This window comes from Pongo abelii, chromosome 3 (genome assembly GCF_028885655.2).
Source record: "Pongo abelii isolate AG06213 chromosome 3, NHGRI_mPonAbe1-v2.0_pri, whole genome shotgun sequence".
Classification (NCBI taxonomy): Eukaryota; Metazoa; Chordata; class Mammalia; order Primates; family Hominidae; genus Pongo; species Pongo abelii.
This window is the reverse complement of record NC_071988.2, coordinates 124,091,248-124,108,912: the sequence shown is the minus strand read 5'-3', so window position 1 is coordinate 124,108,912 and position 17,665 is coordinate 124,091,248. Positions and strand designations below refer to the sequence as shown.

At 35.9% G+C, this 17,665-nt stretch overlaps 1 protein-coding gene across 4 annotated transcripts in view; it reads right to left on the bottom strand.

Moving 5' to 3' along the window:
• Nucleotides 1-17,665, bottom strand: part of NFKB1 (nuclear factor kappa B subunit 1) — a 115,938-nt gene that overhangs the window by 75,631 nt on the left and 22,642 nt on the right. For 2 of the 4 annotated variants that reach the window (XM_054553513.2, XM_024245821.3), the window contains 4 exons: nucleotides 16,176-16,221; nucleotides 11,841-11,919; nucleotides 7,873-7,913; nucleotides 3,827-3,925 (listed from right to left, as the gene is read on the bottom strand). In XM_054553513.2, the coding sequence (XP_054409488.1) occupies nucleotides 3,827-3,925; nucleotides 7,873-7,913; nucleotides 11,841-11,919; nucleotides 16,176-16,221 (265 nt within the window). The remainder of the gene's footprint in view (nucleotides 1-3,826; nucleotides 3,926-7,872; nucleotides 7,914-11,840; nucleotides 11,920-16,175; nucleotides 16,222-17,665) is intronic. The other 2 variants (XM_054553514.2, XM_024245822.3) reach the window with 1 other exon arrangement.

Sequence of the window (17,665 nt, the reverse complement as noted above, 5' to 3'; positions counted from 1 at the left end):
ACAAATGCACTTAATGAATATGTGGCAAGTGTAGGCTCAGAAGTATCATTTCTTTCCTGTAAATGTAAATGCTCTCCCTCTGAAGTTCCGGTGGGAATGGCTTCTGGATTCTGGCGGTGAGTGTGGGGCCACCCTTCATGAGGCCTCTGCCCACCTGAAAGCATCATTCCACAGACCCTCCCATTGTTCACACACAGTGGACCTAACTCTCCACTTTCACTTTCTCTTCTGTAATAGTTTATAACAGTCAACAGAACTCCCACATTAGCTTTTAGGGTCATCACAGAATACAAAATGTTGAAGATACATATTTTATCTTTTCTATCTTTCTCCTTAGTATCCAGGTACACTAACTATGATATTCTAACAGAAATTATACAGACACCATGATCACCATCTTGAAGATAAGAAATATCTACTAATAATCAAGAAAGGCACGTTTATAAAATAATACACTTGGACAATTCTACGTAATCTATGCGAGACAACTTTATAGTAGAAAAGTATGCAAATGGGTAAGGTTAAGGTTGATTCCTTGTTGCATCCACATCAGTGGTTCTCAAAGAGGGGTGATTTTGCCCCCCAGGGGACATTTGTCAATGTGGAGACTTTTTGGATGTCACAATTAGAGGAATCCTATTAGCATCTAGTGAGTCAAGGTCAGGGAGGCTGCTAAATATTTTATAACGTGTCAGACAGCCTCCCACAACACAGAATTTTCAAGCCCCAAATGTCAATAAAGCCAAGTTTGAGAAACTTTAGATGTATCTATCCCACTGTTTCCCTTACAGTCTCTCACCGAGCAGGTGCTTAGTAAAGTACCACAGAAAAGACACGTACAATTTTAAAGGTCTTCCTGATTAGAAAGATGCATGGAGAACAATTTTTTCCTCTGCTTAAACATTACAGGGAAAGGGGATTTAAAATTCCTTTGTAAACTTAAAGGTCATCCTGAGCAGAAATAACTATTAAAAGGGACATTTGGGAGAAGAGCTCTGGAAAAAAAAAAATACCTGGCTATTGTCTCTTTCTTTCTCTCCTCCCCATCCTTCCAATTAAGAATTTCTTGGATAAATAAAATTACTTTCCTTTACCTGTTAGGAACAGCAGAACCATTTCAATTTTCAGTGAACAATGACAAGCTAAGGGAACAATGACAGTTTGTATAGTCATATTCTCTAACTCTAAGTTCCTCCTCCTCTTACAAGTTGATTAAATGCTTAATAAATGGATACTGAATTAGTGAATAAAAAATAAATGATTTGGTGAAATAATGTGACTGTAGTTGAACCTGCTTTATTATTAGTCGTTTACATATCTATATTTCCCAGTAAGTACGAAACTCCTTGATATAGAAACTTTCATTCTACAAGAACATCTAATGCCCATTAAGTTGTTTCATTTGTAAATTATTTTGTGACTGAGGCAGCAATATGTTTTTGAGTACATGAAACCTCTACATGAGAAAGATGTATGAAGACTGGGAATAAATGGATGTATAAAGTTTTTTCTTAGCCAATAAATTTATAAGAAAGTTAACGCCATGTGTTTGTTAGTATCAAGAATTGTTACTTAGTCACAAAATACTAGAGCAATAGAAGTAAACAAAATACCATAATTTATATTTTTTGTGCCAAGCCAGTCAGAAAAAACTCCCAGTTTTTCACTTGAAGTTAATTCTTCAGTCATTATAGTCAGTGTCAATGCTGATAACATGTGTCTTTCAATCCCCTTCTCACAAATATACACATACATAAAGGCACAATATTTATACATATGACACACAGACACGTGTTAAAAAGGTAAGTGCTGGGCCTGGCTTCCCCAATACCTGAGTACCCATTGACCACTGAGCCTCTCTCTCCCTTGTTTTCAAGAGTTATCATTCACCATGCCTTTTTACACCACTGTCTTCCCATAATTTGTCCCTTATCTCTCTGCCCCCAGTACCCCAAATGCACACATTCTGAGAGGTTCGGTGAGCAATAGCCTGCTGCAGGATATAGAGCCACTAGTCTTGTGAGAAAGGCCAGTTATTATAATTCCATTCTCTGAGTCTGTTTGGGTTCACAGGCATTGCACTTTTTACCTACTGAGATTTCTAAGAGATTAAAAGAGATAATGTTATACAAAGCACTTGGCAAGTCTTTGGTGTTTAATAAGTGCAAATTAGTTCTTTATTGCTGCTCCTCATTCCTCATCAAGGTTCTAAAGGATGTGAGGCCATAAGACTGTGGTCTGCTTCTGTGGACTTAAGCCATCATATTTACCCGCCTAATTACCTTTAATAGAAAAAACATCTTTCATTCCACACTTGGAGCTAAGAGACTTAAAATGCAAATATGACTAGTAGTACCCATACTAAATAATGGGTAAGTTTCACTTGAAAGGTAAAGAATGACATCACAACATTTTGTCTTTTGTTTGGGAATAAGGATAAGAAATTTAACAGGCCTGGGCCTAGAAGATGGATAAGAGAAAAAGGAAGAAATAAAATGCAAGGCTGGCAAAACCAAAGACAGATTTCTTTTTTTTTTTTTTTTGAGACAGAGTCTTGCTCTGCTGTCCAGGATGGAGTCCAGTGGCATGATCTCGGCTCACTGCAACCTCCGCCTCCCGGGTTCAAGCGATTCTTGTGCCTCAGCCTCCTGACTAGCTGGGACTACAGGTGTGCACCACCATGCCCAGCTTATTTTTGTATTTTTAGTAGAGATGGGGTTTCACCATATTGGCCAGGCTGGTCTCGAACTCCTGACCTTGTGATCTGCTAGCCTCGGCCTCCCAAAGTGCTGGGATTACAGGCATGAGTCAATGAGCCCAGCCAGATTTCTTTACATCACAACTTTGCTGAGGGCCTGCTCTACTGAGCTTCATCTACTTGCAAAAACAAACCAATAAAAAGACTGAGGCCAAAAGCATGTTACACCCTGAAGGGCACACACACATAGTGAGAACTATTTTGTCCAAGCCTTGAATTACTGACCAAATAATAACTTTTATAAAAAACTAAATTACAATTGTTGACTGGGTTTATCTGCAAAATGATTATCAGTATATGTTTATCATCAGTCAGTCTATGAAACATAGTAGCATATTATGAAATTAAAAGTCTCATATTAACTTAGAGAAAAATATTCTCAAATAAACAAACAGCCTGAACATGGTAAAAGGTATGACCAAACACACCACCAGCGTGTCACGTAGCAGTTCATTCCAAGAGGGCCACACATCTGCTCAGGCCAAGGCCCTAGGGTACTTTCAGGCTCTCTATGGAACATGTACACATTTTCTCATTTAATCTCTAAAGGACCTTATGAAGTATATACTATTAATATTTCTGCATTTTATACATTAAGAGACTGAAGTTTAAAAGTATTGGTTAAACCTATTCAAAGCTACACAGCTAATAACAAAGTCTGGATCCGAATTCATAATCTTAAATAATATACTATATAATCCATACACTCAGTCACTTGTTTGGTTTTTCACTACATCTCCAAAGAGTCAAAATCAACCATTTCTTTCAAAGACTTACTAAAGTTTCAGGAAGTATCCAATTTTTAAAAATCTTTAAGATGATCAAGAAATAATAAGTTTGTTAGCTAATGTTGAAGACATTTCTACTAAATTGAAATGTTAACAAAGTTTTAGTATCTGTCACTTCTATTGCTAGGAGACAAATTTCTATTTAAAAATTTTAATAATCATGTGAACACTTCAGCTTAGGAGCAAAGGCAACCCATACTCATTTAAAGCAATTCCTTGGAAATCGCAGGAAATCAAAATTTCCAGAATTCAAATAGAAGGAGAGCTACCACAAACTTACTTTGACCTGAGGGTAAGACTTCTTGTTCTTTTCGCTAGAGGCACCAGGTAGTCCACCATGAGATGGGCCTTCACATACATAACGGAAACGAAATCCTCTCTGCAAAGGTGAACGTTAAGCCAATTAAGTTTGAGAAATACTTATTAAAAATTACGGCAACAAAGATACATACAAATTTTTCAATCTTATGTCTACTAAATGAGAGAAGAAAAACATGAAACTGTGAAAGAGCGCTCTGTAAATGAGACTCACTTTTCCCGTAATCTTACTATGAAAAATGGTATTAATTGATATTTGTACACTAAGATATGGCTAAAAAGCCAGGTACCTAAGCCCATGGAACCTCTCATGCTATGCATGTGTGGAGAGTAATCTGCTGAAGAGTTTAGGCTTTGGACTCAACATGTTACAGCTTGTTCTAGTCAGAGCTTCCTTGTCTTAAATTGCTGCTGCCAAGCTCTGAACTTTACCATATTAATAAAAGTTATGCTTCCTTGACTCTTACTTAAAGACATTCCTTTATCTACTCTGATTACAGCTGGTTCAGCAGGGACTACAGACGTGTTTATTTAGATATACTGTTTCAGCGTTGTAGAACACACCCTATGCTAGACCCTGCATCTGTTAAGCTTCTCTCAGCATTTCAAAGATTTTTGTTTTTATGATTATTGATATGGTCAAGCTCAAGATTGAATATTAACCTACCAGAATGATTCCAAAACTAGATAGTTCCCTTAAATACTATCTAACCCAGAAATTTTATAGATGTAGTTAATTAATGAAGAGTTAGCTGGAAGCCTTCACTATATAAACTACTGTGGGCTGATAAACACCTAAGAAGTGCCATGTTTTTTCATTTGTACAAAAGGGAAGATTATACCAGACCATCTTTAAGGTCTACTCCAGTTCTAACTTTTTATGATTTATAAAGCTAACTTATTCATATTTGTATACAAAGAATAAAACAAGGATAATTATGACCTCATCATCATATTAAGGGAGGTTTCGCTGTATTTCCTGATTCAACTTTATAATGACGTCAATCAATCTGTGGTAGTGTTAGTAGTTTATAACCACATAGTCGCTTAAGCAGATGATTTTCTTTTTACAGATTCACTTTTTGGTGAAAAGAAAATATGTTAAGATTTTTTAAGGAACATTCTCACCTTTTGTTTCTATTGTGGGACCAACTCTGCATATACAGCACTAGATCATCTGCCCATCAGCTCATCACACCCACTAGTTGCTGGTGGGGGTTCGCTCCCTTACTCATTAAATTGTGGAACCCCAGCAAGCATGCAGATTTTGACAGCTTTGAGCTCATGAACCAATGTAAAATGTGTGCACTACTCAGACTATACTACATTTCATTATGCCAAGTAGGGTCTTGCAGTCTCTGAGCAGTCCAGGTGCCTTGAACTGATTTAAATCTCTGGGAAGCATCTGGAACTGTTCCTATATTATCCAAAAACTTCCTGATTTCCAAAGATCAGTCCTCAAACACATTTACCAGATAAGTAAGGCCTAAAGTAAATTCCCTAGTCTGGGAAATTTCCTTAATGCACACAAATGTCTGAAGTTTATGATCAACTCATCACAGTGAGACCTAAAACAACTCCTTGGGAGATCCCAGATCTAAACACAAGGGAAGCCTTTGGAGATGAAGTTTCAGAGGTAATTCCTTTGTTTTGATTCTCACACAATTCATATTTAAAAATAATTTACAGTTTCAGCCCTATGCCTTTTGTAAGCAAACACTGTTGGTTTTTAAAATAATTAAATGAAATTTCTAAACCCATGAAAAAAACAACACATGTATAATAGCCTCCAGAATTAGCTAACCATAAGAATAGAGATTTACTTGACTACTAATTTAAACACAACTTGAGTTTTTGAACAGTATTAGTTAATTAACACTGATTAATATGCAACAGAACTGGATGCTCTAAAAATCAGTAGTCTATGCTATGACTCATCTCCGTCAGAGCTGGGGAAAATCTGTGGCTAAGAGGTCCCAAAGAAAAAAGAATTTTTAAAAAACAAAACCACACACACACAATTCATTATCTTTAATCATAAAATTCCTTTGGGACAGTTGGAAAAATATAGACACGTATGTGTTTGTATCTTATTGGGAGTGGTGTCAAATAGACTATAAATACTTAATAGATATTTTTCATGGTTACATAAGAGTATCTAAATCCTCAGAAGTTTTTAACCTGAGGATGAAAATTTACAACTGTTTTCAGGAAGATGTCGTCAAATACATTGTCTGGATGCATTTCTGATTCTAAATTTCTGAGATTAAAATTTTGCCTTTAATCCACATTCACTCATCTCAGTAACTCCATTTGCTTAAAATGAGTCATCAACCTCAAAGGCAAAGCTACATCCATTCAGTCAGAAAGTCTGACTTGAATACAACCTTCTTACTTTCACTGAATTCAGATATCAAAATAGCATCACTTTGGTAAACACATTGTTTTACTCACATAAGCTTTTATATGAATTAAATTTTGAATTTTGGAACTACATTAACCCTTCAGGTAAATCATAAATGCCAATTTTTCCTTATGACTGTTGGGTCCATAATAAGGAATTACATTTAAAAATTCTTATTGTAGTGCTATGCTTATGAAAATGATATTGGAAAAAATACTTTGGCATATGCAGACAAATTTTAGTTGATTTCTGTTTCATAGACTACCTAAATCTTAAAAGCTGGGAAATTTTCCAGGATGCCAGAGCCCACAGAATTTTAAGGGATAAAATTTCACTGGGAATTGATGACCTTCTCTGAGAAATAACTGCTAAAAAGAGTTGAACATGGAGGTAAAGCAACGGAGTGTTACTGGCAGCCTGAGGAGTCAGGAGGTGACACCTGCAAGAACTAGAACCATGCCCCAAAGTTTCATGTGGCATTCTTGCCCCCACAGCAAAAACTTTCATTTAATTTCAACCTTATAAGGATAGCCTGTTCAGCAATCATTAAGACATTTATATCAAATGCTGACCAACTATAATACATATATAATGTCATGATTCTGGAAACCACAACGCAGTGGATGCTTTATTTAAGCTTGTGACCTAGTTAGCATGTGTTAAATGTTACAAAATGCAAAAGTGTTTCACTCACCTGAGCTAATGAAAAGAATACTTAGAAAATGTATTGGGTAATACAGCTGCAAGAGGACAGGTATCCATATCCTCAGTCACATACAAATGTGATTAGTTTATCCATCCAAAGATTTACTGACTGTCCTCATTCTGTGGGGAACTACACCATTATTCCCATTCCCTAATAACTGAAACCTCCTATAGGCAGACATTAAAGATTGCCTTTCTTTCTCTTTCACAGCATTGGTCCCATCCAATTTTCTATAAATATCCACAGAGTTAGATACAGTGAGGAGGCCATTTCAGTTCTGAGCTATCCTCTACAGACTCTAGTGGTAAGGAGAAGCACCTGATAAAATGTTCCTCTTCTGACTCCAAAGAGGCTGACACCAGAGGGAAGAGAATTCAATAGTTCATTCTAACATTTTACTTCCCACTGGTACTTTCAGTATGTTAGGTTACATGTTCCAAAGGCAGCACAGAAAAGGCTGGGGCTACCAAAGGAAGGAGGAAGGCTAAGAGGTACTACATGTGCAAGGATAATAGATGGATGTCGCTCAGTGCATGTGAACTGTATGCATATGTATTTCCTTATAAATGAAAATGAATGGAAATCACCTCTGCCTTTCCTGGGAGTGGCTGGTAAGTTAAGCTGGTAGAGACAGCAGAATACTGTAATTAACTGTAATTCTAATACTGTAATTAACTGCAGTTTTACAGAACTACATACTGAGGCTCAGGACAGTGTGAACAATGACTAAGAGAAATGTAAAGTGAATGAATAAAGCTGTTACATAATTTGTCAGGTTGTTGATCTTTCAAAGATAAGCTACTTCCTTCATAGAACAAATTTACTATTCTTCAGTGCTTATGATCTCAATATTAGACACTGGAATCTAACATTTAAAGTCCCATCCCTTTAATCTTACCTGTTTAGGTTGCTCTAATATTTGAAGGTATGGGCCATCTGCTAAAAACAAAAACAACAAACAGAAACCAAAAGAAACTGTGAGGCTTCTCAAATTTGGTATAAAATGTAAAGCAAGTCAAAAACTGAAATTATGTTTTTATGTAGAAATTTCAAATCAATTTTTGGTTAAAATTCCACAAGGATATAATTTCTCTTCCTTGTCTGAAATATTAAATTAACCCTTATTTTAACAATAGTTTTACAAGTTTAGCGAACCACGATAAATAAATGTTTGTTGAAAGGTGATGGCAGATTTCCTAACCCAATAAAAGGCATATGGCCGGCAAGAATTGATGTCAACAGCCTTCATAATCTTGTCTCCTAACAAAGTATTTTAAAATGACAAATACCAATTAAAAGCAGCAACCACTTCTGGGCACTATGACATTTTCTTTGGCCTTCACATCATTAGACACTGACTTTCATTCCTCAAAGAGAGTGTGCTTAATGTGAAATTAAAAGATACTGATCTAGCAACCTGTATGTATACGTCTGATAGACAGATAATGATCTCAGGCTCTCTTTTTTTCCTTACACTAGGTTTTCTGTTCCTTTCTTTACTTGAAGGGAAAGTACTCCCTTCATTCCTTAACTGGTTAGTTTGTTTCCCCTTTCCTCCCCGACACTCCCAATGTAATTTGGTCTATCAGACATGGTAAAATTTTCATATTAATCCATAACTTTTGATGTTTATAAGCAATTTTGAATATTGTGCTGTCATATAAACTGTGTTCTAAAACAGCTCAGGCATTTTATAAAATACTGAAAATAATTTAATTGAAGATAGGTACATGCAAATTAATTATTGTAAAAACACAAAGAAAACTAGAGGCTTAATCCATACCCTAATGGTATCTGACTCGAAAATTCAAAGGAAAATCAGAATCTCTGACAACATAAGTACAAACTGTTCAATATGAAAAAGTCCTTAAGCTTCCCAGCTGATTTTTATGTCAATAGTACAATAACCCATAGCTTTGCAATAAATAAAGGCATATGGTGGGTCTCATTTATTTGAATGTAAATTAAGATGTTTGGTGCTAAAAATATTTTAGCAGAATGCTTCTATGTCCATTTTAATCTTCACTTTCTCTCAGGAAGAAGCTCAAGACCTCTTATTTTACATAAATTTATGAGGAGATAAATCTTCAGGTTGAAATTAAAAATAAACTATAACACAAAAGAAAATTTTCTAAAAATTTTTTAAATTTTTTTTGAGACAGAGTCTCACTCTGTCACCCAGGCTGGAGTGCCATGGCACAATCTCGGCTCACCACAATCTCTACCTCCTGGGTTCAAGCAATTCTCTGCCTCAGCCTCCCGAGGAGCTGGAATTACAGGCGCCCACCACCATGCCCAGCTAATTTTTGTATTTTTTTAGTAGCGACGGGGTTTCACCATCTTGGCCAGGCTGGTCTTGAACTCCTGACCTTGTGATCCACCTGCCTTGGCCTCCCAAAGTGCTGGGATTACAGGCATGAGCCACCTCACCCGGCCAGAGAATTTATTTTTATCTTTTCAATATTATGATAAATCAGGATAAGGCTAGAGAACTGGAGAAAACAAGGGTATAATTACTTCCTGTTATTATTCAAGAAATTTACAAGGAAGCGAGTTGAAAAATGAATGCATCTGAAATGAAGCATACACAAGAAAAAAAAAAGGGGGAGTCACTGGTCAATGTATTAAATTACCATCTTTTGTCTGTATGAAATTCACCCCTGGACATTTTAAATTACTTTTAGAAACATAATCATAATTTAAAAATTCCCCCACCAAATGGCTAGAATTTAATTTTGGATAAGGAAATAAAATTGATTAGAAATAGAAATATTTTCACACTAAGATACAGCCTGTATGACAACGTAACCCTTATAAAAACATTCCCTGTTAAAATGGTGAAAGAACATATCAAGACAGTCCTCTAACAGAGCAATATTTGGATGTCATGAAAAATACACAGGAGTTGGAAGCATGTTTACATTAAACTTCAAGTCTCTCACTTTTTATTAACTCTGCTAAAAACTGCAAATTTGCTATTATTTTTCCTGTAGGATTTAATTTCCTTTAAATATGTGAAAATTCATATAAAATAGAGCCATTTTTCCTCTTTCAGGCAACACACTAAAAGTTAAATCAACTAGAAAATTAGATTTGATATGCATGTATTTGTTGTTTTAAGGCCAACATTCTTTTGGCCACATTTCTGTGCCATGAAAAGGACATTCCACCGTGCAGAGAAATTTAACTTTAGACCTAAGAGTTATGTCGCATCCCACAGTCTTCAACAAGTACTAGATCTACTAAAGGTTTTAGATTTCAAAAAATCTAGAAGACTAAAATAATCCATTTTAGAATTACAAGTTAATATTGGTTTAGATAATCAACCTCTTTACCTCTTTAAAAATTTGAATACAACATCCTATATATCTTGGACAATAAAAATCGTACTATGACACTGCAATGAAGAGGGAAAAACATACAGGTAAAAATGATGGGGTAACAACAACTAACAAATTAGATTTTTAGGTGTAATTTGAATAGTTTTTCTAATATTATGGCAAAATAATTTCTACAACATAAAGCTGTGACCACAGAATATTTACTGAGATGGTTATTTTGATAATCTTATTTTCATGCCCATAAATCTAAAGGAAAAAAATTAAGAAAACATCTGCCTCAGGATACTGTTTGGTATTCACAAGACATGAAGTGAAAATGTGTGTATTTCCTGTGGAGAGAACCAAGTTCTTATATTTTCAGTAATACATTAATACTAAGAAAAATACTTTGAACTCTAGAATTAAAAAGTTCCCAAGAAACACACACACTACCAACACATTTACTTGTTCACAGGAAGCTGACCTAGAGCTCAAATTGGACAGCACTTCCCAAGATCTCAGACATGGCAGCCTAAAAATAATGTTTTGTAGGGGTAAAGACAGAAAAACCTCTGGAATACACCTTTACTAGTGAAGGTGAAAGTATAGTAGATCTACTTTTTTCCCTCTCATGAACTCCTAGAAATACTAAAGATATAAATGCAGAAAAAGTTTTCTGATCTAAAACAAATGAAAAGTAAATACTGTAGTAACCATGATAATTTTAAATGAGAATAATACAAATTGGATGAAGTCTCCCAATGAAGACAAGCAAGTCCCTGGTAAATAAAAGAGCTGATGCCCACTTCAGTGATTACCAAACTCTGTTTTACACATAACTTCCATAATTCACTCACACTGCTTTTGAACATCTGTTAAGTCCCACTGGTGACGGGTGAAGTGAGGAGAGAAACAACATAAAAAGAGCCATCACACCAAGCTTACATACAAATAAATCACTTTTTTTAAGAAACAGTGTTTTTTTTTATTACTCTTATGAAATTAAACAGTTGCCAATCGGCACAATTAATACAGTCATGTTAGAAGGAAAGATTATGAGTTTTATCCAACTTGTCAGAGTGCAAAGTTATAAGCTTTTATAAAGATGATTTTTCTAATGAGATGATTTTTACAATTTCTGTACACTTTGATTCCCCAGTGACTGGCACACTGGTAGTACACAACAGGCCCTCTTAAATGTTTGAAACAGAAATGAAGAGTGGAGACTGCCTCATGTGAATCTGGGAGAAAGGACTTAAAAGGAATAGAGAGATAATAAAGAAAATCCTTATATTGAGTAAAGAAATTCCTTCTGAGTAGTCCTAGCAGATATGAAATGCAGTAAACCATACAAGGGGTAATTGAGATGAAATATTTTTGTGCAAATATATTTCAAGAAAGTATATTAAAAGATTGGTTTTTAAAACAAATCACCATTTCCTTTCTAGGTACACAACTGAGTTTCTAGGACAGACTATTAACAAATCCTGCATTTTAACTAAGACTGAAAGCAGAACAACAGGGTAACAGGGATAAGTTTTCTTACCTGTTGGCAGTGCCATCTGTGGTTGAAATACTTCTGGATTAAATATTGTATGAGTCAAAGAAGGATCCAAATGAAACATCTGTAAAGAAGAACATTTAAATGTTTCAATCATTACTTTTCCTATATTATATGAAAAATTTGAAGTTGGGACACCTAAAACGTAATAATAGGAATGAAACTAAAGCCAAAAACAAAAATCTGAAAATATTTTAAATCAGGGTTTTAAAAGATCTTCATGAGACCTAGGTAGTTCTCATGTGTACAAAACTTTATATAGGGTTGGACAACGTTTATGTAACAAAGGGATTTGAGAAGCATAACTTGGGTATAAAGTCCCCAGAAGCAGAGACCTAGTCTAGCTTGCTTACTGGTATATCTTCAGGGCCAAGTACATGCTTATCACAGAACAGATACTTAAATAGTTGTTGAATGAATGATTTGAAGCTTGTATTCTCTTAGAAGTATAAACAAAAGAATATAATCCTAGAAATCAGTATTTCCTCTATGGTGGTAAATATACCCCTCATCTAGCTATCCAATGTCAAGGCCTGAAAGAATGCTAGAGAGCACCTCTGAGACTATTTACAGAATAACTGAAAATATAACTGACAGTACAAGGAGTAGACAACTAAGCAGTGAGCTCACTCATTTCTTTTACCTTCACTTTCCTAGCATAACACAAAATACCTGGAATTTAGTGGGTGTGTTAAGCTGAATAACGACCCCCTAAACATGTCTGCATCCTAATCCTCAGAAACTGTGAGTGCTACCTTATATGACAAAAGGAACTTCACGTATGTCATTAAGGTAATGATATTAAGATGAAGGCAGTGTCTTGAATTGTCCAGGTGGGCCTGATGAGAGGGGTTCAGGAAATCACACTGAACAGTAGGAGGTATGACAATGGAAGCAAGAGGCTGGAGTGATGAGAGGGTGCACAGGGAAAGCAGGCAGCCACTAGAAGCTCAAAAGGCAAAGAGATGACAGCCTCAAGAAGGAAAGCAGCCCTGCCAACACCTTGATTCTAGATTTCTGAGCTCCTGACTCAGAAGTATAAATTTGTGTTGTTTTAAGCCCCAAGTATGTGGTAATTTGTTAGGGCAGCAACAGAGTGGGCATGCAGAATATTTTGAAGAAAGTACATTTTATCTTAATAAATTACTATTCATTACTTATCAAAAAAATTTGTAACCGCTGGCTCATTTAGGATTTTAAAACCGTATTTCTGAGCTTGCTATTTATTTTAGCCTAAAGAAGTTATATGTTTGAAATGTCTGTGGACAGCATGGAAACCAGCCATATTTTACTTTTTATGAGAGACTAGTAAGTGTGCTGAACTAGCTTTTTGTTTCTTCTAGTTGCCAGTATTACAGTTTGTCTCCTGTCCTTAGTAGTAAATTATTGAAAGTTCGGGGTACTGAAGATCTTCGTATGCCTAGTTAAATTAAGAGTAAGAAAAACGTCATTTAAATAAAGAGTACTTCAGATCCATTTGAGAGATGCAAATTTTCAACTGAGGAACAAAGAATGCGCTTCACTTCAATGCTTATAAGATTAAAAGCTCATTGATGCTATTCATTGTTTGCTGAAAAGGAAATACAGGAATGAAAAACCATGTTCCGCAAAAACGGGCCTCATTTCATACAGGATTTTAACAGTCTCAGAGCAAACGTGATAACCTAGCAGGAAAACTCTTTCCTGTGGTGGCTAAATGACTGGCGAGTGGGCAAAAGGGCTCACCTTAGGAGAGAGACATACTCTCCACTTCAGACTAAGAGAGAAGTTGTGTTGTGCTGCAACTTGCATTGTTTATTAGGTCAGGGTGGAGAGCAAATTCCAGACTCCACTAAAACACTGAGGACATGCAAACTTTAGGAAATATAAACCACCAAGCTCAAGCCAAGAAAGAAAAAAACCTCAAGACCTCTTGCCTCAAAAATGGAAATGTCAGAACATGCCCCACCCCTGTTATTGATGATCGCAAAGATGCCCACATAAGAAAAACTTTCAAAATGAATGTTTTCAGCAGGTTTTACTCTTCTGTGGCATAAAGAATCATCTCTTGTTGATGAAAGGATGGTTTAAAATCAAGCAGAAACAATCCGCATGCTGGTTAGTTCGCCCTTAATTGTTAGACAAAGCACATTAAAAGCGAAAGGTAAAACAAACGGTTTTGATAATACAATTAGCCAAATGTCTTTGCTGCAATAAAAGAAAATGTTCCTAGATTTATCCTAAATCACCATTTTAAAAATAAAATTAGAAAGGAGCAGCTTAATGCGAAAAGCAATGCAGTCATTCTTTCTAAATCCATCAGAATACTACCCGAAGTAATAAATGCTATATATGTCTATTTTATTTATAGAAATGATACCAGAGCCTTTAAAACGTATTCCACTTCTGGTTTTATTTTTCTGGCTGATTATTTGCACTTGTAATTTCAGAAATCCACTATTTTAAATGATTGCCACTAAAATTTAAATGTGACCAGGCTATCCTGGCACCTAATGTTCCTTCACCTTTTCTAGTCTAGCAAACTACATCTTTCAAAACTCAGCTTACGAAGACTTCCTTCGGAAAGTCCTCCGTAACTCTGCTCTTCCTCCAAGGTAGCACCTAGTGATGCTGCTTAACATTTCTATCCCACTCTGCGCAGACTACTACTACAGCATATATCACCATAGGAAAACAATGTCTCTGTTCTTCCTATTAAAATAGTAGGTTCCTGAAATTAGAGTGTATATATCACTTATTTTTTTCCCCACTAAGCCAATGTTCTGGCACATAGTAATACCTCAATAAATAGCTGCTGAATGAACAAATCTCCATGTTTTAAATACTTCTTGGAATCATTACATAAATAATTTAATATTGCCATTATAATTGCTCCAGAGTCTGAAAATTGCTTTCAAATGATTATGTATATACATATACATACATACATATATACATATATACACACACACACATACGAGAAAGAGAGCAAAGAGAAAAGCAAAAATGTTGGTTTTAAGAACCAATGTAGATTTGTTAGACTATTCCAACATTTCTATTTATTTTTTCCAACATTTTTCAAAATAAAATATAGGAGAAAAAGAAAAAAGGACACTGCTATCCTTTCATAACTACTAATATAATGATAGGAACAGTTTTATGCTTCCAAAGCACATTCATTGAATATTTTTGACTCATCCCTGTTAGTGTGGTGCTAGCATTTCTATTTTACAAATGAGAAAAGTGAGGATTACGGGGACTAAGTGATTCTTCAAGTCTGAGGAGCTGATCTGTAGTAGTCAGTACTTATATAAAGATCTTCAAATTCTGAGTTCAAAGATCTTTTCACTACAACAATCTGTCTCCTTACTAGATGAGTTTTAAATAAATTTTTTTTGGTATAAATTGATGGGGTACAAGTGCAATTTTGTTACATGCATAGATTGTATAGTAGTCAAAACAGGGTTTTTAGGGTATCCATCACTCAAATAACATACATTGTACCCATTAAGTAACTTCTTATCATCCACCCCCATCCCACTGCCCTCCCATCCCTCACCTTTCTGAATCTCCATGGTCTGTCATTCCACTCTCTACATCCATGTGTACACATTAAATAAATATGTCAAGGGGCTGTAGTGGGTTAAACTGTGTTCCCTCCCAAAAAGACACCTTTAACTCCTAATCCCCGGTACCTGTGAATGTGACTTTATTTGGAAATAGGGTCTTTGCAGATATAAGCAAATTAAGATGAGGTCATATTGGATAAGGGTGTACCCTAAATCCAGTGATGCCTTTGGAAGAAAAAAAGAGGAGATTTAGGTTTAGAGACACAGTAGAGACACACAGGGAAGAAGCACACGTGACAACGGAGGAAGAGATTGGAGCGATAAAGCTACAAGCCAAGGATTCCCAGCAACCAACCAGAAGCTAGGGGAGAAGTATGGAACAGATTCTTCCTGAGAGCCTCTAGAAGGAACCAACCCTGCCAACACCTTGATTTCACACTTCTAGCCCCCAGAACTGTGAAATAATGTATTTTGTTGTTTTAAGCCATCAGGTTTGTGGTGATGTTATGGTAGCTCTAGAAAGCTAATACAATAGCTATCCTGTAGCATATACAATTTTTGCGCAACAATATGTGTGAAAGCAGGGTGTAAGTTACTCATTTCACATGACATATCCTCTCCAACTTCACGTGAAAGGACAGAGAAACTGAAATTTTAAAAAAAATTTACTAACTTTAGAATTTTCCTAATGCTAACTTACTAATGTTGCCTTTGCATATTTTGAAATATGAATATATTTAAATAAAGTTATCAGTGAGATTATGACACTTACTTGTTCAGGCCTTCCCAAATATGGATCATCTTCTGCCATTCTGAAGCTGTGTATTAAAACAAAACAAAACAAAACTGTAACACTAGAATAAACTTTAAAAATTCTATCACCATGGAATTCATGCAGGAATAAACTGTATTATACCAGTAAGACCAAATATAATCCTTTTTTGAACACCACAGGAGGAGGACATGATGTAGTTCCTCTTTGGTATCTAAATCTAACAGCAAGGAGATTGCATAATCTAGGAATTACCACTTATGTATGATTCAATACCCTCGTGTTAAGCTCGCCACAGTGTCCTGAGTTTGGTACAAATGATCTTTATGCTTTGTATAAAAAATCATACACACTGGGATTCTTAGAAGCCATTTCTTTTTATCACCCTCTGAACTTCAAGGATTTACAGTCTTAGTTCCTTAAGTATATTGTTTTCTAACCCTTCATAAACCTTGTGATGGTCCCAGAACTGTCTCAAAGTTTTATACAAGGTTGAGAAGCTCAAAAGGGACTGATCAGTACTCTGCATAACACAAAGGGTGGACTGCTATAGTGTACCAGGCTCTGTCCTCTAGTGCAGGGGTCCCCAAACCCTGGGCCATGGATAAGGCAGCACAAAAAGAGGTGAGCAGTAGGCAAGCCAGCCAAGCTTCATCTGTATATACAGCTGCTCCCCATCGCTTGCATTACTGCCTGAGCTCCGCGTCCTGTCAGATCAGCAGTGGTATTAGATTCTCATAGGAGTGTAAACCCTATCGTGAACTGTGCATGCAAGGGATCTAGGTTGCCCGCTCCTTATGAGAATCTAATGCCTGATGATCACTGTCACTGTCTCCCGATGGGTCACTGTCTCCCATCACTCCCAGATGGGACTGTCTAATTGCGGGAAAAGAAGCTCAGGGCTCCTACTGATTCTACATTATGGTGAGTTGTATAATTATTTAATTACATATTACAACATTAATAATAATAGAAATAAAGTGTACAATATATGTAATGTGCTTGAATCATCACGAAATCACCCCCAGCCTCCAGTCTGTGGAAACACTGTCTTCCACAAAACTGGTCCCTGATGCCAAAAAGGTTGGGGACTGCTGCTCTAGCGTGTTCCACAGAAGCAAGCCATGTTTCTGCCATTGTCAAGCTGGTACAGAAACTCTGTAATATTAAAAGTGCAATAAAAATACAAAAATAAAAGCCCTTATCATCAAGGCTATAGGTCTCAGATTTAATCAACTCCAGCTAAACATTAATATACTGTAGTCCCTAGCAATCTTCTATTACCCAGAGGCCCTGATAGAAGCAAGGAAACACATGGTCAGATAAAGATAGTATCTAAAATCACATATCATTTGAGATTTACTTCCTTGAAAAAATGTCCTTATTATTATTCAAATAAAGGTTAATTTTATTTAAATTTATTTAGATCAAATTTTAGATATGTGACATGAAAAATGAGAAAATTAAAGAAACACAAGGCTGAGGGTAAA